At 42.6% G+C, this 23,890-nt stretch overlaps 1 protein-coding gene across 1 annotated transcript in view; it reads right to left on the minus strand.

The window, feature by feature from the left end:
- The window catches only part of FREM3 (FRAS1 related extracellular matrix 3), a 69,015-nt gene extending 46,302 nt beyond the window's left edge, over window positions 1–22,713 (minus strand). The window contains 3 exon segments of the mRNA XM_080403794.1: window positions 16,040–16,129; window positions 17,554–18,244; window positions 18,246–22,713. Coding sequence (XP_080259920.1) covers window positions 16,040–16,129; window positions 17,554–18,244; window positions 18,246–22,658 — 5,194 coding nt within the window. The 5' untranslated portion in view covers window positions 22,659–22,713.
- Window positions 22,714–23,890: the final 1,177 nt, after the last annotated feature.

Below are 23,890 nucleotides of genomic sequence, written 5' to 3' on the forward strand. Positions count from 1 at the left end.
TCCCCTTTTACTCCCTGGTGAAATGCCTGCTCAGCCTTAGAGACGATTGCCATGCAGCTATTTGCAGAGACATAGTCAGACCAGTACATGAGGACAGATGATGACAAAAAGGTTTCTTGAATCCTCCAGCCACTTGATACTGGCTGAGGTTCCACAACAGGGTAATGACCTAAAGTCTCTCCAGGACCCCTCACAGAATCAGGATTTGTCTAACAAGGATCAGCATTATAAGAAGCGATGACTGCCTCTCCCTCTCTTTCTCTTAATTTTCTGCCACTGTAATTCTGTGACAGCCTTGATTTCTTCACACATGAATGCTGCTTGCCCATACAACCTGCCCTTTGATATCCTCAAAATGGAGTGCCATCTAGACTGCCCAAAGAAGTGTGCTTGTCATGTTTCAAGAGAATGATAATTTTTTATATAATTACATTTTTCAGACAATAAAGAGAAGCGCTAGAGCACTGTGAAAGGTGCTCACGTTAGCACACTTGGCCAGGACATTCTCTAGGCAAGCCTGTACAAAGAAAGATAAAGCAGGTACCCAAAACAGAAATGAAAGCTTCTGAATACAACCTTACTCAGTTCTACTCACAGAGCTCATGAAGCAGGTCAGCTGTCTTGGTAAGAGCTTCATCATCTCTTACACACCATAACACAATAAAGCAAGCTTGGTAGAAATTTCATGACATGGCAAAAAAGTGATGGCAATGCCATTTAGTCATGGAGCTGGTTGAAATCCTGCTGAAACCACACAAATAAATAATCGCCCCTGAAGAAAAATTGATGACTGAGTTATTGAATGTGGTACACAAACAAAGGTATCTTTACCTATGGATGTACTGATTTGGCAAGTCCTTTATGCTAATCCTTGAATCTGCAGAAAAGATCACAACATAATTAACTAACGACAGACAGATTAACTGGTGCACATTTGTTTTTTTAAAATATTCTTTAAACTTCTGTCCTAGAAACTACATTGTTCAGCAGAGGAAATCTTTGGATCTGGTCTTAAATTATCCCCTGGTCCTTTTGCTAAGATGAACTGAATCCAAAAGGAATCTCTTTAACTGTCAGCTGAACTTGCAGTCTCCTTCCCAACAGCTCAGTTGCTGTCTATGGCTATGCTAGCATATAACAGCAACTACAAAGTTATCTGATACCTCACATTAACCAAATGTAATAAAAGCCATAATGACGCGTTCCAGTCAGGATAACTATGATGAATTAACTATGTGTCGTAATCTTACAGAAAATAAAAATGAAAGATTTAGCACCTGGATTAGAAGAAAACTACAATTCTTTCAAGTGGACCATGTGCCTGATTTTGAGGTAGACTATTCTTGTTTGAACTGCCTGATTTACATGAAGATTAATTTGTTCACTATGCTGGGACAAGATCAAAGTGATGTAGATAGATATATACAGCTGAGTGGGTATACATGACAATCTTAAAAAAAGGCTGTTCCTTCAAGTGTGTGTTCTTCAAACGGTACTCATCACACAGTTACAAATGTAATCTCTGTCTCAGAGAACAACAGCTCTTTGAACCTCTCTGGCTCCTTTAGGAGAAAGCAGGAGGAAAGATCAATGGATGCATTCATTCTATCCGATACTCCTGCACACTCCATCCTGAACAAAATATAATGCTGTTACATGGTCAGTGCCAAAATGCATTATATTTCATAACTGTCAGATTAAGTAGAGAGAAAAGATATATTACCAAGTTTCTCATTCTCTGTGCAAAAAATAACGTGACTGACAATACATATGTTCAATGCACAAAGGATGCAATTATCTTATGCTAATCGTAACTCAGAAGTGGAGAGCTTCCATTATAAACAGAAAGCTTCTACAATTTCTAAAAGGTAACTTTCCACATGTGTTAGCATGAGATATATAATGCAAAAGTTCCTCCCTTGAATCAATGCTCTCTTGCAAAGTACACTTGGCATTTCACATCCCTGAAGAAGCTGAGGCTTCATCCTGAGACCTTGGAGATGCTGTAAATCAAGAATCAGTGCAGGAGATTCACATTATAGTTTGACTTTTAAAGTGTCCCAGCAAGAAGCAGCTGACTGATCTGTAGTTTGAATCTGCAAGCCAGAGTAATGGACAGGAACATGGCTGGCCTTGGAAAGAGAGTCTCATCACTGATGACAGTTAAGTTCTAATGACATGTGAGAAGTCAAATACCTTAATAAGTATTTTCCTGGTCATGGCATTGGAAGTAGAAAATCCTGCACCCTGCCTCCCCAACCCAGCAATGCTCAGTCAGGGCAAAGCAGTGCAGGCTCTGCCTTAGAAGGAGCACAATGGTTCTTCCCATTGCCTACATGGAAGATGAAGGTAACAAGGTAGAACCTTCACCAAGATGAGTGTTATCAATGCAGTGGCTGTGCTGCTCAAGAGTCCTGGAGACTCAGAGACTTGGTTGCTGGGACACAACCCCCTTATAAACTCCTTTGGAAGATATTGCTTTGGAGCAACATCTTGTCTGCATATTCTGCCCATTAAAGTACCGTCACTTATTCTTTTACAGATGAGTAACAATAATGAGATGCGTTTTCTAGTGTTTCAGAACAGCTGACTTCTAAGAACTGATAACAGGCTGAAACAAATAGAAAATATTAGACTTGGATATCAAAGAGGTTAATGCTGAGAAGCCCCGTGCTGATACTGCCAGTGAACTTCAAGGAAATTTAGGTGAAACCAGGTAACAAGTTTGCAACTTGTCACTGCTTCAGTTTCCATTTTGCTAACCCAGCTTGAGTTCCAAACATCTGAAACTCAATCCCATGGTATCACAAAAACGTTCTGAGTATGATACAAGATGCATGTTGAACATGACTAATACGTTTATATTCTGTTTGAGACAGGCATATTATATGGAACAGGTTTCTATGTCCTTTTTTCTTCCCCTAACTTCAGGATAGTGACAGGGAAAGGAATAACCACTTTCCTGAATGTATCACATCTGTAAATGGCACAATCAATATGCAACAGAAAAGCAGATACAGATAAATTTTTAAGTTCATTAGCTCTATGTTATTTATAAATACCTTCTGGATTCAGGTTTTATACTTTGAAACTATACTTCAATTCCTAATTAGTCATCTAAGTATTCAGATGATTTACCAGATGTTAAGGGAATTACAGGGGACTCTCTGCCCTATTAGTTACAAGAGGTTAACTAGAAGACACTTCATACCATTCTGAGTGCACACTTAATCCTCATGCTTAAAATTCCTATCACTGACAACACTTATGGAACAGAAATATTTTCCTTTTACTAATATGTTAAAGAAAAATACCTACTTATGCTGTCAAAGACATTAGAAAGACAAATCACAGGTCCAAGTGAACCCTGAACACAGAGACAGTAGTTGAATTTATTTTTGCAGAGCTTACTGATACATAACATAAGGGAAAGGGTTGGGTGGGAAATGAGGCAGAGGAATTGCTAAAAGACATGTAGAAGAAAAAAAGCTGAGATTTAAAAGAACCAGAGGAGGACAGAAGACTACCCAAGGCATGTCAGGTCTTCAGGAAGAACATGATGGTCCATCAAGTCACCAATTTTAGCAGCACTTGAAAATTACATCCTTTAATTATGTCCTGTTCCAGAAAACAATCCTGCTTAAGTGATAGCTATAAGAAATACTCCCTCCCTTGGTATTTTGGGGAGAACTGGAATCCAGTATTACCAAAGACGTCAGGTAAGCAGACAGAAAGAAACTAACTTTATCTACTGTCCAAGGACTTGACCTACATCAGCTCTCCTCAAAATAAAAACTTTACCATGCCATTCAGTAAGAACTTATCTGCTGCCACACGTTCACAATAAAACATCAGTTGACTGGGGTAACTGTGTTTTACCTTAGTTTTCGTTCAATTTCTGTTACCATTTTGACGCAGTGACAAATATGTCAAGTGCCTGATATACAAAAACCTTCCGGATATGTTTTACATATCTCACAATAACAGGTTGAGTACATCAGAGACTAAAACACAAGCATGTCTGCTTACCCCTATACATTCAAGCATAACCCAAAGAATTGTACTGTCTCACGTTACAGTTACAATAAAACATCTATGGAACACATTAATTCATTGGCAATGGGAACGGAAGGCATATGCACATTATTTTTTTTTTGTAATGGTCTAAAGATAGGTTAATTTCAACAGTAAGTCATAAAAGCTCCTAAATGTCTATTAATGTTATCTTTTAAATCTCTCAGGCTAAAATTGTCAAATGAAGATGTAAATAGATTGAGATATGAAGAAATTCTAATCAGTGTCCATAGACAAATTGCAAGAGATATCCATCCCATAGACGACTCCTTTCATAAAATTTTCCTTCTTTCTCACTCTTGCACTCTCTCATGTTCTTTTAAATTTGGTCTTACAGCTAAAAGGACAGAGAAAAAATTTTGTAGCAAAAATAAGAGAACTAAGGAAAATGTTTTGATGCAGGCAAGGTATTCTGGATTGGATAAATTAGAAGAACAGGAAGATTTTCCTTTAAGGCTTTTATCATTCTTGGTGAACCATTCTATTGCAACCACTGAACTAACCAGCCAAGGAAAAGAATAAAACAGACCAGCTGAATTTTCTGTAGGAATTGCCAAACTAGTCAAGCCCATCAAGAAAATCAAACCACACAACTCAATGATAATAAGTCTTTTGCTGCTACTACTATTTAATCACGTTCTTAATATATGTAGTTTGGTGCTCTTTTTTTACATACTTTATCCAGGAACATACCACTACAGTAGGTGATGCCTTAGGTTCACCAGCCAAGTGACCTCAGTTGCTTTGCACCATCTGAGCAGCTTTATGTAGATGGAAGCAGCTTACTGAGGATCTGTTGCTCCTCTTTAGAAAAGATAACAGTCTGTGAGGCCTAATAAAAGCTCAATGGATTTTTAATTTTTTTTAAGTTTTCCACTGACTTCAGAAAGTTTTTGTCAGGCTCCTAGTGAGAAGGGACATGAAGCCAGAGATAGAAAAAAGTGAAGGATTGAAATAAAATTGTAAATCATACAGCAAAACCATCTTTTTTTAAAGTATACCTAAAAAATTATGCACATACCATTCATTGGGTTCTTTATCACTAGGTTAAATGAAAAGCAGACTTGTGGGTTGTTCAAAGGCAGCAGTCAAATTTATGCAGAGTTGACTGTAAGGGCCATTGGGCTACCATATGCAATAAATGTTCTTTGCTAAAGGAAAACCTACTTTTTAATTTTTTTAATAGTCTGCTTACAGAAAGTACAAGAGAGATTACTGTGGCTTTTGAAGGGCAAGATTTAGGTTTCAGTGTAATTACTATAAAAACAAGAAGACAGTTGTTGTTTTTTTAAGAATTCATTTTATCCTAAGCTTTACCCCAGTGAAAAGATACCAGCAATGGATTATTTAATACACGATTCTGAAAAGTTAATATAGACTTCTCTGTACCCTGTTTTGCACGATTAAAATGAAGTACTCAGCCATAAAATTCTGTATGTACAAAGAAATGTACCTTGAACATTGCCAATTACCTGTGCATGTTGTTTAGTTTTTCTATACAGTACTTTTAAGACATTTTTTAAATGAATACAGTTTCCTTCCCTATCAACATGTCTCTTTAGAGGTGCATATGCTGGCATTAATGATAAATGTGGTATTTAACTTTAAATAAGCATGAAAACGTTTTTTGACAAATGAAATAGTAGTGTTCAGAAACAGTTCTCAGTGTGTGCTTTTAAACACGTATAATAGGCTGGTCAGATGACCAGTGATGGCAAAAACATAGTTGCCCTGCTTGCCCCAACAATTACCTCAAGCACTATGAGAATGGAGCTGTGCAGCAGATCCCAGCTACTTAAATTCAAGATTTAAGACTATTCGCTATGTTCAGTGCAAACGCTTTGAGGGAATTTTAGTTTTATTTGAAATCTGGTATTTAACATTAGGACAACCACTGCACTAACAAGAAAATAGTGCGAAAAAGTTTCTAAGCTGCAAAAATCCCTTTCCCTCCTTTTAAAGTCCTTCAATATGCTCAAATAAATATTAACATAATTAATAGTAATATTTGACAGTTTAGCTCTCATCACTAAAGTTTTAAAAACATTTAGTGGACTATCAAAGATCATACTCCAAAATTAATCTGAACTCAGATATAACTCACCTGTGTGGATCTCCAGCTAAAGTACATAGGACTTTCAAGAAAAGCCAGGAAAGAAGAATCAAGTACTTTTTCCTAAAAGTCTGTATTACTGTTTGAATATAGCAAACTTATGGGACTGAAAAGTAATTCCTAAAAAGCCATAATATTGGTCAAAAATCTCTCCCAGCTGAAATCTTCTAAAGTAGGTCTTGTGACATTGACAATGAAGAGGTTCTGTGTGAGAGAATTTTCAGGATTTAGAGTGCCCTGGTTTTGATTTCATTCCCACTAGCACACTATTACAATTACTTTTTTAGCACCCACCTTTAATTTCTTAAAATCCTTGAAATTAACAGTTCAGTCACAGCCAAATCTCATCTAAATCCTAGGCCTCATATGCTATGATTATTAGAAGAAACAATAGTCAGTGGAGTAGTATCAACATGAGATGAGACTTGGGACTTTTTCTTTTAGTTGAGGAAGTCCTCAAACCCAAACAAAATATAAGAATTTCTTATTAGATGCATGGCAACTGAGTGAGTAGCTCTTGAAGCTAGTTTAGCTTCAGAACTGCCAAAGCATCTTTGTTACTTCATCCAGGCCTTGTGAGACCCCAGACAAAAAAGGCGAGGCGAGGCTGCCTCTGCTGGCAGCTCCACAGGTGCCACCGGTACCACCTCACAGGCCCCCCAGGACCTTCATGTCCCTTCCCTGCCCTTATGCTCTCCTGGACACGGCCCCATACACGGCCCCACTGCCCCCCGGCCATGTCCTGTTGCAGCGCAAGCAAGCTATCAGACTGCAACAAGGCTTTACAGTCAGTCCGATTCTGTTTCACCTTCCTCCAGAGGAGGCGAGGCGAGGCGAGGCGAGGCGAGGCGAGGCGAGGCGAGGCGAGGCGAGGCGAGGCGAGGCGAGGCGAGGCGAGGCGAGGCGAGGCGAGGCGAGGCGAGGCGAGGCGAGGCGAGGCGAGGCGAGGCGAGGCGAGGCGAGGCGAGGCGAGGCGAGGCGAGGCGAGGCGAGGCGAGGCGAGGCGAGGCGAGGCGAGGCGAGGCGAGGCGAGGCGAGGCGAGGCGAGGCGAGGCGAGGCGAGGCGAGGCGAGGCGAGGCGAGGCGAGGCGAGGCGAGGCGAGGCGAGGCGAGGCGAGGCGAGGCGAGGCGAGGCGAGGCGAGGCGAGGCGAGGCGAGGCGAGGCGAGGCGAGGCGAGGCGAGGCGAGGCGAGGCGAGGCAAACCATAAAGGCAAACCAGAAGGCAGCACCTTCACAATACTTGCTTGGCATACAGGGCTGCTTCCATACAGTCAGCTTACAGTGTAGGTAGTACTACTCAGGGTGTCTGCTCCCACTTCAGATATGAATTCTATTTGCTAACACACATAAAGGATACAGATTTGAACCCGAAGGCTACTGGCTAGACAAGAATTTTACTCCGCAAGGACAGCACTTGAACATAGCAGAAAATAACAAGGCTTTTACAAATATGACCTTCTAGCTCTTAAGAACCAAAGTTCTTAAGTACCAAAAAGGCACAGTCAAGAGATGGCAACTCTGCAAATACCCAGTACGTCTGAGTGAAGACATGAAGGCAGCAACTCAGAAAACAGCAACATGTGAGCTAACGAAAAACAGAGTGCAATCAGTGCAAAATAGAAATTATGAAGTGCTGAGGTTGGGGTTATGCTTGTACCTGTTCAAAGGAGATGACAGTCTTAAGTATTACATCTTTGGTAGCCATTGCTGCTGCTGTTGTCAGAACAGAGGAGGCCAGCAGGCAGAGATAAGACTCTTTGAGCTATTGCCTGTTAAAGCCTTTGCATCCTATCTTCTTGTCTCATGTTTTGGGCCTTTCCTGACACTGGGTATTGATAAGGAACAACAATACGAGGAAAACAAAGTTAACACTTTTAAATCAAAGAATCATTATTTCTATCTCCAAAAACTCAAAACCTAAATGACAACATATTTTTTTACAAAGAGATGCTTAAATGATTAATGATGCAGGAAGGACAGAGAAGTTCAGCAGAGATCTCTTTTTTATTGATAGAATCAGACCAATGGCCTTGTACTGTATGAGAAGAAGGAACCACTTTCTAAAGCAGCACAAGCCAGTTTCTAAACTGCTACTAGAAAAGACTGAACACCATATTTTTGAAAAACAATTAACCCATGTACTCTTCAAATACAGGTAGTAGGTGCCAATAACAAAACAGCTGGCAGATCTTACTCCTTTCAGAAAGCACTGTTTGTAAATGGGAGTAACAAAAATTAGGACTCTGTGGGATGCTAATCTGTTCCTTTTGTGATCTAGGAACACATCATCTTCTGCGGTAATACTTGATGATAACATTGTTAAAAAACTTTAAAAAAGAGAAGCAAGAACAGGGAAAAACTTGCTGAATTGAGTAAGCTGCTCAGTAGGCAGTCCTTTAAAACATATCTCATGTTTCAAAACATCCAACTGTGAAGTTTTACAGAGATCGTTGTAGATCTTATCAACATATGAAATAGACAGTATGCATGGAATAAGGCACCTTGTCCTGGAAACCTGTGTTTCTGAAAATAAACTATTATGCAAAGCAGAAAAAAATATCAATAATAAATGATCTTCTACTGCAATACTGGAGGTAGAGAATCCTTTGTTTTACAAAGGGAGGAATAGCAATCAGGAGCTTTAAGGTTATTTTACTTCCCTACATTACCAAGAATTGGAACTCAGCAACACAGTTCTGCTTTCTGCAGTTAAAAACGGCCTTTGAGAAAGTGGGGTAGTCACAGCAAAAGGGACACAAAAATAATTAATGCCTTATTGAAAAAGTATTTCATATTAGAAATTAAGTACCTATAGATATCTACATTGTGCAAAATAATGCTGTAGCAAGAAACCTGACAGCCCTAGCTGGCAAATAGGTCAACAATAACAAAGCAGCACCACATGCAGAGATCCAGGTTTGGATTCCAACTGGACTTCAAAAGCTCAGTCAAAAGAAAACCAAAACGTACTTCGACTGCAGAGCAGAAATACTATTTCTAGGAAAAACTCAAGAGTGATAAATAACTTTTCAATCTAGCACTGTCATGAGAAGAATTTGTAGCCCAAAGGTGAAGCTAGACTTTTACAAGCTTTTGTAAACACACAACTTTTCCTCAGTGAGGATGATTAATTACTAGAACATATTAGCGTGGAAAGTTATGGCTTTTCCTTTTACTTATTTCTGCTTTTAATCTAAAACTCAAGCCTAGATAGTCTATAAAATATGTTCATTCAAAGAAGAGGCTTCTGGGCTCAGTAAAATAATCGAGAGAAATTACCTGGGGTACACAGCACAAAAGAACAAATGACCTAGTAGTCTCCCTTCAGCTGAAAACACCTGGCTTGAAGAATTTACATGAGAAATGTCTGGTTTCAAAATTTTGTTTTGTTTTTTTGTTGTTTCGTGTTTGTTTTGTTTTCTTAAACACCATGGAGTACATCATAGCAGGGAACTAACAGAAGGCTGCAAAGTTGGATTGGTGAGAGAAGAAGAAAGCAGTCAAGCAGCTTTAGAAAGTCAAGAATGGAAATGAGACTGAAAGAAACATGGTTTGGGAAGGAGGGGACATAAAACCTTCTTGCAGTGGTAGTTCAAAATGGTAAGGATTCATGATCCTAGTAGTGTCAGGGCACAGAAGGGAAAATGAAACAAAAAATGTTCAAAGAGGGATGACCATTAGCCTCCACAATGTTTTTACTCTCACTCGGGCCCATCAAGCACCTAAAGATGCCAATAATGTTCATATACATAGTGTGAAGGCAAAATAGACAAATTTGTGAATTAAGATGTTCTTCTGCTCTGCAATTTAACTATTGTCATCCAGGACAGGCATCTCACATTATACAGGCTGCTAAAAGTAAACTTTGCTACCCATAGTGGTAAAGAAAAATTCATTCTCTTCCTCTTACCTGTATTAACAAATGTCATACGTATCCATCTCCATCTCCTCTACTCCAGACTGAACAGAATCAAATCCTTTAGTCTGTTCTTACTGATCAAGATTTACAGATTTCTGCTGATTCTCGTTTCTTCCCCCAAGACAGATTCTCCAGGTAGACAGATTCTCCCGTTTTTCTACATCTTCACAAATGCAGACAATCTTTATATGAGAAGTGTAGTATGGGACTCACTAGCACCCAGTGAAAAAATAATTTCTTGCATCTTAAAAACAATACTGTTATCCACTTCCTCTATTCTAGTATGATTGTCCTTTACTACACAGTAAAAAAACCTAGTATCTTGCATCAGCAGAAATGGTATCCAACACCTCCCGTTGGAGGGGAGGATTAAAATAAAATAAAACAAAACCTTGTATTCAGGTGTGCAACTTTAATAGTTTGGAAAATCTGGCTTTAGAATTGAAAACACTGTAGAGTGCATACCTTGAAACAGCAATAGATGAAGGGATGAACCACTTCAACGTTTTCATTCCACAATTACTCAGGTTCTCTCCTTTCAGCAGAAACATAATGCCTTTGCAAACAATTGTATCAAAAAAAAGCCTCCCCACCTTCTGGCTTTTCGTTCTTGAGGTCAACACAGGTAAAAAGCATCATTCAGTGCTGTCAAGCATGACAGCAAATTAAAGCACCCTGAAAGTACATTAAACATGGAAGGCATTTTCCCACTAAATTAAAAAGATTCCTGCAGTGCAAGTTATTTGACAAGCTTCGTGGCATAAGAATTCATATATCTTTGCTGACAAATGTTTTCAAACTTTATTAAAGTCAAAAGTTTTTGTAAACCCATCAAAAATCTACTTAACTTTGAAGAAGTGTAGCTTTGGGTTTGTTTTAAGGCTGCTTGAAAATGACTTATTGGTTGGAAGTTCTTTGCCTCTTGAATGATGCACCTTGGTGTCTGAAAGTGGTGAAATCATACCACTGCAATGTCTTTTGCCAGGTCTGCAAACTATTTTCAGTTTTGTGGATGTGAAGAGAGATGAACAAAACCTGCCTACTAAAAAGGAGGATTACTTATCAAGAGGATGGTACTCTGACTTATGTATGGTAACACAAAGTTGATTTGTAAAATCATTAGTAAAATTAGAGGAAATATTACCTACATATAAGAGTAGATAAATATAGTCCAGATAATTGTGCTAGATAAATATTGTCACTAACGTGCACAAACCTCACCAGTTTTTAAGTTGGACCAGTAACTACATTCTGCCAGTTTAGGAGATCAAATTCAAACCAAGGATTGCTAACAAGCTGCCAGAATTGCCATGTTTCAGTTTGTGTTATACATGGAAACACCACCATTTAATTCTGCAGAGATTAATTTTTCACTTCCACGTTGTGCATTAGCAAGGATACCTACTCATAAGCAAGTAGGTATCATTACATTTCTAGATTTTAGAAGAAAATACATGACTTGCTAGAATATTGTATTAGAATCTGCAAGAACTGTGTAGCCCACAGAATTACAAAAGACTGCATTCTTGTACCTTCTCAGGTGCCAGCTTCAATCAAAACCCTGAAAGGCTATTCAGAATTAAAGAGCTATACTCCTTGCCTAGAAAAACATTAACAAGCTTAAAGATAAAAGGCTCCTTATACCAGCCTCAGGGAAGCCTGGATCAGCCCCTGGATCGACTCCCTGGCTGAACAGTCTAAGTCTTCGGAAAGCAAAAGCCAAGAAAAGGGGTGGAAACATCGCATACTACCAGTAAACTGTTAGATTTTCCGTAGGGTTTTCACCCAACCACACCTCCCTCATGCAATTTATTTGCAGTAGCACCAACCAAATATGGGTGAGAAAGCCTCTGAGTGAAGTCCCAGGCCAACTAGAATTACTAGCAAAACACCCGCTAACTTTATAGGGTCAAATATTCACCCTGCAGACCTGGGAGCACGTTGAACAAAATGCACAGAACAAATTCACACTTCAGATAATATTCTAACCTTTCATTTCTACAGAGCTATTTTTTAGTGGCTTTTCTTTATCATTTTGTGGATTGCAAACACTCTTTAGTGCATTTTGGTAGGATTCCTTTATCCAAAGGGAATGCTAAATTTTAAAATTACATTCCACTCAAGGTTTGAAAGAAGCCTGAAGTAGTCCCACAAAGTTCACAAGAGCAAAACATTGTAGCTTGCAGTATCAGCAAGTTCTCATTACTCTTTTGGCAGTAGCAATTGAAAACAAGGTCCAAAGGGCAGCCAATGACAGGAGTGTCAAAAGGTTAAGTGTACTAAAAAACTACAAATTAAAAACTTGCACTCTACAGGTAAATAAAGAGTTACTTACTCACACAAAATATCACTGAACATAAACCAGAGGGAGAGGCATTGGACTAACCAAGTCTAACTAAGCTGATCTTTACATAAAAATCACCAAGGAAAAATAACAAATACTTCCACAATCAAATATGGTGAAGTCAAAAGTAACTACTCTAGGTTTACCACATGTCATTGCTCCATTACATATCTTTGAACAAACTTAACATTACACTACCTGTATGCTCACTCCAGGAATAAATCATTAAAACCAGCCAAACCCTACCTACTTCGTATTCAACTTGTACCAACATTTGTCCTGTGAAATGAACTGCAGGCTCAACACCGAATACTCACAAACCAGAGCTGCCAGAGAGCACCATAAATTAGTAGGTTAAAATTCTAGTACTTCTGCCCAAACGTCCAGTTTAATGGCAGGAATGGGAACAGTTTCCTCAAGTTAAAGGGATCGACTTTTCTGAAAGCTGCCAGCCATTCTTTCTCACACATTTCACTGATAAAGGCTTCCCAGCAGCTCTCTTAAATAACAAAACAGGTACTTATCCATATAAAAGAACTAAAGGTATCTTTCCTACCCTCAGGTTAGACAAAATACTATTATTCAAAAGATATACTCTTCCGTTAAAGGTTGAAACTTCTGTCTGGAGAAACCCGATTGTGTTTGTGCAAGGGAAGTGAAGAGACAGAAAAATACATGCATTTTGTCCTCACATTCGATACCCACACACGTTTCATCACTCAGTTTCCTTTGTACTGATGCAAATTAAATGCTTTCAAGAGGACTTTAGAAGCTAGAACATAAAACCATGGAAAATAGCAGGCTTTTTCCTAAGTGTTGCTGAAACAGTTGCAAACTGTACTAAAGCAGTGTACATTCTCTTCTCCTGCTAGGCCTTTGGGTATTTTTTTCCCAGTTGTACAAGAGCTATTACAGTTGTGCCTTCCTTCAGGCACTCCCTTGGGACGTAAATGCCCCTGAGAGAATACATTTAATGTATTTCTAAGCACCAAAGCCATCGAAAGACTAATCCAGATAGAATTTATTTTATAAGTATTTCTTTGTGCTACAGTAGTAATGACAGAATTGACTTTTCAACTTTCTTTCCCACACCAAACAAGTTCTAAGTGAATTTCCAGGTGTTACTTGCCTAGCAAACCTTCCTGTAGCCATGTACTCTTCCTGTAGTTGTGCCAGTCACGTAAGTATACAACAACCCCGCAGCCAGTACATACTCTCATTATAGGGATAGCTGCACACGTTTATTGCCACAGCTTTTCTTTGTTGATATCTGCAACAGACAGATGATGAAGTAATCTAGCTGAAAGAATCACTCCATTTAGCAGAGTCTAAAAGCACTGTTAATGAAAACATCTAGTAACCGACTCTTTTTAAATCCCTGGGCATATAAGGAATAAGAATTACCATCTGCTCAGTCACACAATTCCTTTTTACCCATTATTTCTCATCATTATTAGATTAGCCCACTTAGTCATGCCACAAAGATTTGTATATTGATCAAGTGACAGCAAAACAACACATAAGAAACACTGGCAGCAGTTCACGACACCTCCTCCTCTGTGGTAAGTGAAACATAAGCAAAAATAGACAAAGAAAGCACCTCCAACCTTTCTTAAATTAATAGCCCCATTTGACTTCAACTGCATCAGTTGCACATTACTTCAAAAAGAGCTGGAAAACAATTGGCTTGTGAAATCTAGCTGCTCTTTTCCATCCTCCTGAGCTGGCCAATGTTCAACCTTTTTCTTTCAGCATAACCAGAGGAAGCACAAACGTAAAGCCATTTTCAGACTGTCATAGCTTTGTCTCCCAGTTACTCTACAGGCTCCTAAAAGAGAAGATCTTTCCAGCTGTAAAGCTGCCAAGAATACAAAGTGCCAGCCATGGGGAAAGGGCTGGTGCATTTTTGCTTATGAAACAGGTCTTCCAGTTTCCTGAAGCCCTGTGTCACAACAGCTGAATGAAATGATTCACGTACCTAAACCTTAACTAGAAAGGAAATAATTTCCTTCAAGCTATGAATACTATGCACATTCTCAGTTGCCTGCTATTCCACCTTAACTTGTAAACGTAAGAAACTTGCCCCTGACAGGATCCCAATGAACCAGAAGTGTGGTTGATCTAGTATTAAAAATGTTTTTCATGTCCCTTAAGCTACATAATCTTTCATATATGAGCAAAGTGACAATACCAAATCACCAATTCCAAACATTCAATTACTTTGTGGACAACTGAAAATAAACAAGTAACATTTCTATTTCTTTGTTTTGCTAACCGACACCCTCAGTGCACTGCCTCAAAACAGTAAGTGTTGCCCTACAGATGTGATAAAGAAAACACTGGAAGTCATATCCAAGGTGCTCACATTCATCTTAAAGTCATAAAATGAATAAGTTCATTTCAGCTAATCAAAATGTCTCAGTGAACCACAGTATGAGACAGTTCTTAATCCAAAACAGAACGCTTATTTCTCAGACACATACTAATTTGTGGGTAGATTGGTTTATAGCAAGTGGTGGGCATAAAACTACAATGATTTATACCACTACAAGAACAAACCCAGACTGATTATAGATAGAATGTATTAACTGCTTTTTAAGAGACCAAGATATATGTTTTCTGATTTGCAATAATTAGAACAGGAAGCCCTAGCGGATCCAAAGCAGCTACTGTTTTACAGTGACTTCCTCATAACTATTAATGTGGATTTCTTTTTATTGAGTCTGCCAATTCTGGACAAAATATTTTAATAGTGTTTCAGACTTATTTTGAGGCCCATTAGGAAATACTCACAAATTTTCTATCAAATGCTGTATTATAATGCTATTCTGACACGTTCTATGCACTCAGGAGTACACCAGCCTAGTCAGGAAGTTTACAGATATTATTGTGAAGGCAGATCCTTACACAGAAGTAATTTAACTAAATTGCATACTTATTTTACGAGTCTTCCTCTCTGTCCTTAATTAAAGAGGAACTTGTGTAAAATTTTGATGAATTCTCAGTGAACTGAATTAATGTGGACGATTAGGGAAAAATATTTCAACCTACAGGAAAAAGACAATACACAAACAGAACAAAACAGATTTTAAAACAAGTGTCATCAAAGGAATACGCAAAAAAATGCAACATACACACATCAGTTGATATAAATAATCACCGGTCCACTGAAGCCTTTGAAACAATCTATGCAAAACAAGGATGTGCGTCTGTATAAGTAAGAGCAAAATGGACTGAACCAGCCTATCTTATCATTTCACAGGCTCAACTGAACTTCTCATATTTACCAAAGGTTAGCATTAATTTTCTCTTTCGAATCGGTAGTTGGCCATGATTCCAAACCCATCCATGTTCCAGTATTGAGACAACAGTATATCTCACTAAGAGTTCACATCTTACCATGCAGTTTGCATTAATTGTGACTTATATGTTAAAACGAATAAAATAACCTGATTTGTGTTCCTGTGTGTTCATGGCACTTTAGCATATTACTTATAAAGAAATAATAGATGACATGTTTATTTAATGTGAACAATCTTCCAGATGGTGTAATTCTATGATATGTATAATTAAGCATCTTCATCTTACCATTGTCTTCAATAGAGAAATAGAAGATGTCACTGGTAGCATTATCACCTTCCTTCAGGATGTAGCTGATCTTCATTTCATCAATATCAGCTAAGGAAAGAGTATACTAAATAAATCATCATAGGATTTTACTACAGAATATAGGACATTTCATTATACCTTTACTATTTGATTACATACTAGTAAGTTGGCTAATTTGTGGATAAAGTATTTCAGCTACCAAACTTGTATAATGTGGCATGGCTTCTTATGCTGGTCTATACTCAGCATCACAACATAAATTTAGTTATTAGCTCAAAGAACAATGGCAAAAAGACAGCAAGATGCAGTTTTACCATAAATATTTATTTTTAAATACTAAATCAAATCCTTGTTTCGGCACATAAGGATGAATTACTTTGCTATAACTAAATTGAATCTATTGGGAGTAAAGGTCTGCCAATTTTTTGAAGATCAATTTACTTCAATCAATTTTTTAAGCTTTTCTATGATACACAAAACTGTCGCATATACATTAAGAATGAATATGAGAATGTATTAAACAAATCACAAATAGGCCTAAAAGCCAATAAAATTTGGGTTTGATATTCCTAGCGAATAGGGGTAAACCATCAGGCAAAAGAAAAGTAAATGGGCACATAAAAATAATGGAGACCTCTAATCCTATTACAGTATCTAACGAGAATTTTGGTAAATGGTTTCCCCCCTCCTGATAGTCAAAGCACACTGGAGGTAGGCAAAGCCTAGGCTGAAAGTTTCTTTGTGAAAGCTTTCAACATTCTATTCCATCCAGGACAGATGAATGACAGTCCTCCAGCAAAGTCCGTAAGATTGGCTGGAGCACAGGGGCATATTTATAGAGACGCTGGGTGCTGTCACTGTCGCACCATTCTCTGAGGTTCTTCCCTCTGCACAGGTTTCGTGGAGCTGACCTGAAGGAGGCCTCCCTACCTGCTGAGCTTTCTCTGTGGAACAGAATCACACAAAATGTCACCCAAGCTACTGAGGCTATACTGAGTGTTCCCAGCATAGCCCCAGTATGTTTGGGTTTTTTTAATCTAGTGATATGCAGAAACGTTAAGCACCTTTCTAAATGATTTTCTCTGAAGACAACCGTGATTTTTGAGCCTGGGATTAATTTCCAGGCAGGCAAACAGGTATAACAGTCTTCAAAAAGAAACATGTGGGATTTGCAAATCACCATTTCAGGTTTTATCCCATCTCTTTAGGAGCAGTACCATGCTACGTACACAGTAAGATGTACATTTAACATGCAGTAGAAAACACATTAATGCATGCACATACAACACAGAAATTTTCTATCATGTCTTCATAAGTAAAACAAGTCTTCATTTCTAAAATGCATATAATATAATTCTGATCATTTGTACACACTTCATAGTTTAGAAGCCATTACTTTCTAAATCCTTGAAAAAAAGATTCAAATAATACAACACAAAATAACAGCTCTTTGAGCCCAATATTTATAAGCAAATACAATGATTAGCACCAACCTTGTATAAATGTTCTAATGCTCTCATTTCCAAGGGCAGTATTAATGAGGAAGCCATGCTCCGGCCCATCTGTTATTTTGTATTTCAACAGCTTGTGTGGGCTGTCTCGATCCTCTGCCTTTAGTGCTTTACTAGTGATGAGGAAGCCTAGATGCCCAGCTGGAAGTCTTCTCAGAGTAGGGGCGCCCTTGTTCACCACTAACTGTGGCACTCTGTTGTCCAGTGAAGTGATCTGAATCCTCATCATCTGGGATTGATGGATCTCCTTGCTAGTGTCAGGGAAAACATAGAAGTTTGTGTGGGTCCCATCGGTCACAGAGAAGGAGAAACTATCCTGGCTGGTTTCTGTACCATCGTGTCTGTAGCTGATAAGATTCTCATTCAAGTCTTGTTTGGTGAAGCTGGTAACTGGGTAGCTGTTGTTGTACAAAATCTGGCCATGCACTGGAACCTGAGTGACCCTGAATAGGAGTAAATGGTCAGGTGTATCCCCATCTTCCACAGTCAGCTCAAAAGGGGTGATCAGCCTGGTCTCCCCTTCCTCAACAACCAGGTCACCAATAGTTAAAATTGGTTTTTTATTGTCCACGTCTGTGATGAAGACCCTGAAAGTACGGAAGACCGGGTTATATCCATCTGTCACTTCAAACTCAAAACTGTCCATCTTCACCTCATCCTGTGCAGTGTGAATCTTGTTGCCAGTAGTAAATCTTGTTGCCAGCAAGTTGGAGTTGAGTAAAGGAAACAACTGGTACTCCAGGACTGTCTGAATTCTCTAGGTGGCCCCGGGTTGGTGACCGGGTGACACTGAAACACAAATTTTCATCAGGACTGTTAACATCACTTGTGCTAAGCAGATCAGTTGTGAGTGTCACTTTTCCACCTTCTTTCAGAGTTACACCCTTGTTGATCACCTCAGGGAAGACCGTATCAGTGCTGCCGATGGTAATATAGAAGTACCTGTCTATCAAGGCATTAATACCATCAGTAACATCGAATTTAATCAGATCACGCACTCCATGTAGGCCAGTATGAACATAGCGGATAAAACCCTGGTCTAAATCATGTTGGGTGAAGTTTGTGCCTTGTGTAATGTTGAACAGCACTTCCTCTTGTCTGTTCAGATGCTGTAAGAAACCCTGCACAGGTGCCAAACGGATGATATAGACAAGACTCTTGTCCTCTGAATCAGTATCTGTGGCTTTAAGGTCTTGACTAGAGATGACCTTTGACTTGCCAATCTCTACTTCCAGACCACTGTTGATTGCCATCCTGGGGGTCTCATCATCTATCAAGATCACCATAATTGGTACATTCTGCTCCACTGTGTGGTGTCCATCAGTCAGCTGAATTTGGAAACTGTCTTCTTTCGTCTCCGAGTCGTCATGTTCATACACAATGCTGGAAGTCTCCTGGATCTCCTCCAGGGTGAAGCTGTGAACAGGCACACTGCCTGTGGATAGCTGCTGCACAATCTGCCCGTGCTTAGGAGGGACAGCAATAACAAAATGCAGGTCATCTGGAGGCACGTCTGCATCGGCTCCGTTGAGGGTGGGGGTGTCAATCACCAGGCTCATCCCTTCAAGCACCATGAATTCACGCACAAGCAGCTGCGGCTTTTCATCATTGGTGGGGATGACAACAATAGGAAAGAACTGGTGAGGTGAGAAGTTAACACCGTCAGAGCACTGGAAAGTGAACCTATCCTCCACAGGCTCCATGCCTTTGTGGATGCTCTGCACATAGTTGACATGGCCCAGACGAACATCTTTGATGGAAAAAGCACTGATGGCAGTACCGGCTCTAGACTTCTCAGACCCTGGGGCTGGAGAGACATTCTCCAAATATCCTGAAGTGGGCTGAACTGTGACAATGCACAAGATGTCATCTCTGGGAGTATCTATGTCCTCCACATCCAGCTGTTCCAGAGTTAGAGTACTCTTCCCTCCCTCGAGGACGCTGAGCGGCTCTGCTGCAACCATCACTTCAGGTGCAATGCTGTCCACCGGCAATATAGTTACAGCCACACGCACCCTTTGTAGAGCACTGCCTCCCGCCACCCATTCACTGGAGAGGTCAGAAATAGCGAGATTGAAGGAATCATACATCTTTTTCAAGCCAATCTCTCCACTGGTGTGAGCATAGACTACTACTCCACTGATGAGGTCATGCTGGGTAAACTTTCCTGATCGTACTCCATCCACGAGGATGTCACCCAGCTTGGGTGGATCCTGCACAATGAAGGTCAGCACCAAATCATCTGTATCCTCGTCTGTACCCTGCATAAGCGACGTAGTAATTTCAGTAGCACCATTTTCCAGGACATCAATGGCTGCTCCCGCCTGCCTGTGACCACCAGGGAGAGTGATACCTGGGTTTTCATCATCCACAGGCTGCACAGTAATCTTGACTGTTATTGGCACATGGTGGACACCATCACTCACTTCCAACTGATAAAAATCACTGTCAAACTCATCACCGCTGTGCTTGTAGGAGATGTGCCCACCAGCAATGTCATCTAGCAGGAAAGATTCCCCTCGCACCATCAAGCCCTCCTCCCGATAACGGAGATGGCCATGGTCTGGAGCTTGAGTTACAGTGAAGACAATCTGGTCTGCAGATGTGTCCTCATCTGTAGCATCCAGTTGATTTCTGGTGAGAAGGAAGCTGTTTCCCTCAAGCACGGTGAAGCCTGTATTGGTGATCTGAGGTGGCTGGTTGTCCACTGGCTGCAGGAAGAGAGTAAAGGTATCTTGTAGAGAATTTCCAGCTGAGTCCTCTACACGGAACGTGAACTGAACCACCCGTGGTGTGATTCCCAAGTCTTGAGCCGGAGGTCGATACGCCACCTTGTGGTGGTTGACCTGAGCTTGGGTGAAATGCGTAATCGATATCTCGGGACTGTCAGCCAACACAATCTCTCCAGTGACCACAGAGTGGTTCTCATCTGTGTCGGTTGGAGGTGTCAGTAAAGTGTACTTCAGCTCCCTGTCATCTGTATCCAGGTCAGTGTACCGTAAATAGTGGTTCTTAAAGACAGTCAGCTGGTATTCCTGCACAGTCATCTGCAGGCTAGTACCCGGGTACAGTGCAGGTGGCAAGTTATCTACTGGTTGGACTTTGACAGTGAATACGTGTTCCCCTGATGTGTTAGGGGGGTTGTTGTCATCCTGCAGCTGGAATACAATGTGGCCTATCACTGGGCTGGTGCTGTGAGCTCCTGTGTGTCTGAAGAACAGCCTCCCATCCAGGATGTCCTGCTGCAGCCACTCGTTCACCACCCTCTCGTACACATGTTCATCCTCCACAAAGTGCCAGGGGGAGGAAGAGGAATCATTCTCCAACCCTGGTTCACTTCCTTTGCTCTCATAAGATGCTGGTTGCTCTGCCTGACGCAGCAGCAGCTCACCAAAGTGGTAGGAGTGTAGCAGGGACACTGCAGAGTCCCCAGCTAGGACAAATTGGATAGCAGTATCATCAGAGTCAACATCTGTGGCACTGAGGACAAAAGGTGAGAACTGGACAGTCTGGTGCTCACTCAGCACCAGCCCTGTATTTGCATTCAGCAGCGGTGGCTGATCATCATCAGGAGCAATGGTGATGGGGTACAGAAACTCAACCTGGTGCTGCCCATCTGCCATGTGGAAAACAATGTTATCACTGTAGCTGTGCTCGCTGCCATCGTGCTGGTAAATCACCTGCCCTGCTGCTAGCTCTGCAGCAGTGAAGTACTTGCGACCGGGCGGTACACCCAGTACCTTGAGCTTCCCATACTGTAGGCCCCGTATGACCCAGACCTTCACCTCTTTCAGGTTGTCCTCATCACTGATCTCCAAGTTACTAGACAGGGGTCGTGACTGGCCCTCAAACAGCATTAACTGCGGGCCAGCCACACGACTGAAAGTGGCCACAGGGGCCAATGTGTTCATGGGCTTCACCAGGATCAAGAAAGCAAAAGGATCTGAGGAGGCACCATCAGAGTCCAGCACTTCTATTTCCACCTGGAAAATCCTCTCCTGGTCTGAGTCCAGGGTAGGGGGCTGGTAGGCAATCTTCAACTCCCTCACCTCCTGCTGCGAGAAGGAAACAAGGGGGTGGCTGGGGTCATCGGTGCTGAGCAGGAAGCCTTGCTGCCGTGGGTCACTGGGCCAGACAGAGGTGAGGCTGAAGATAAGGAAGTCCGGGGGTGTCTCCAGGTCCTCAGCAGCCAACATGTCCAGGGTGAGGGCTGTGAGCGCAAACTGGTCCACCTCCATCATAAGCAGCGCCAGGAAGCTGGGCTTGGGCGGCTCGTTGTCGGCCCCTTCGTGGATCCGCACCAGCACCTGGAAGTATTCCCGCTGCTCCGGGCCGGCAGCAGGCTGCACGGACACCCGCGCTGGGATGCAGTCCCGGCCGGGGGAGGCGGTGGCCGCCGTGTGCTGGTAGCGCATACCCGCTCGCAGCACGGCGGAGCAGCCGCCGCTGTAGCCGGGGGGCAGGGGCCGCCCCTCGGCGTCCAGCAGCCGCCCGTAGGCGGGAAGGGGGGCGGCGCCGGCAGCCTCGGGGGGCAGCAGGGTGAGGCGGCAGCGCCGGCCGGGCTCGCCCTCAGGGAAGCCCAGCACTTTGTCATCCAGGGGAGCGCTGAGCCCCCGCAGCTTCTCCACGGGCAGGGGCAGGTTGCGGCTGAGCAGGCGCAGCTGCTGGAAGAGCACCTCCACCTCCAGCGTGAAGGGCACGACAAGGGTCCGGCGGGGCGAGTCGTAACGGAGCTGGAGGCGCAGGCGATACCTGCTGGGGCTGCGGGCCCCGAAGTGGGTGTAGGTGACCTGCCCGCGGGCGAAGACGCAGGGGAAGCGCGGGGGATGCAGGGCGCCGGCAGGCTGCGGGCCCGGCCCGCTCCCCAGCACCGCCACGGCACACCTGTCCCCCGGCCGCACCCGCAGCACCAGCTCCGCCGCCGGGTCCAGCGACACGGAGCGGCCGAGGGGGACGCGCAGCCCCCGCTGGGAGACCAGGATACCAGAGGCTTCGTGCTCCAGCGGGGGCTCCCCCGCCCCCTGCGCGCTCAGGAGCCCGAGCAGCAGCAGCGCCGCGGCAGGACCCCCCCGGGGCGCCCCGGCCATGACCCGGCTGCTGCGGAGCGCCCTGCGCTCTGCGCCGGCCCCCGCCCCGCCGTGGCTACCGCCCGAGGGCTGCGGGGCGGAGAAGGGCCCTCCTCCAGCGCTGCGGCGGGGGTGCGGGCGCCCCTATGCGAGCTGTGGGCTGGGGCGGCGGAAAGCCCGAGCGACCCGCGCACCCAGAGCGGTGCGCCCGCCCCCGGACCCCTTGCGGCGCGGGCACGGCCGCAGCCCCGCTCCCTCGGTCGCTGCGACGGCGAGCGGGTGCGGAGCAGTTAAGGGCGGCAAACAAGGAGCGGCAGGAGAGCGGGAGCGAGCAGGTCAGGAGATGCAAGCAGAGGCAGAGGGGAGCAGGCACCGAAGGCGGCCGGCAGCAGCCACGGGGCTCGCCTCGCTGCCGCGGCAGAGGAGACCCCTGAGGCCCTGCCGGTGCCTGCCCACCAGCGGCTCTCCAGCTGAAAACCACAGTTTCCTCTCAAAGGGGAAGCGAACTCAGTGCGGAGAGGGGCAGATGCACAATTTCAAAGCCAACACGACCATCTCTTCGTGTTCCAAGGGGCTAGTGATATTTCATCATTTCTTACAGACGCAGGAGGTTTCCTCCCTTCACCCCCAAACCTGGCATACAGTTCATGCGATGTGCGGACGGGGGGGGGGGGGGGGGGGGGGGGGGAGGAGGAAATCAGCAAAACTGTGCTCACTTTAGGGTGCTTACTTACTGCTAAGCAATTTCTCACAGCTCCAGAAAGGAAAGAAGCCTAGGCGCTTTCCACTTTGCTTGGGACCTTTCCTATTAGCTTCACTTGCAGATGCTCATTCCTTGCTCAGGCTACTGCATTAAAAAAAAAACAAAAACAAGGTTTCCCTTGGAATTACTACTGCCCTTTTTAGTATTTTTGGATATTTAGCCTACTATTTCATTAAAGGAACAAGTTGGTTATTTACTGCTTATGGTTTTCTTCCAAATTCTTCAGAAAAATATCAGCACCTTACCGAGTCCCACTGTGCATGAAGATCAATTGCTTACCTGCTCAACTACCATAAAAGAAGGAAAAGCCCAGTCCTATTATGTGTTTTGCTTGTGTTCTGGTATCTTTATTAATATCAGCACATATCTGAAAATAAAGTGCATAGGGAAACCAAATATACTTCTCTGGTTTGGTACAAGGTTTATACAATCATATGCTATTAGTTTATCAATGGCTCTTTTGTTTTAAGCAAAAAGATGACTTTCTGGT

Source organism: Falco punctatus, assembly GCF_963210335.1.
Source record: "Falco punctatus genome assembly, chromosome: 1".
Taxonomy (NCBI): Eukaryota; Metazoa; Chordata; class Aves; order Falconiformes; family Falconidae; genus Falco; species Falco punctatus.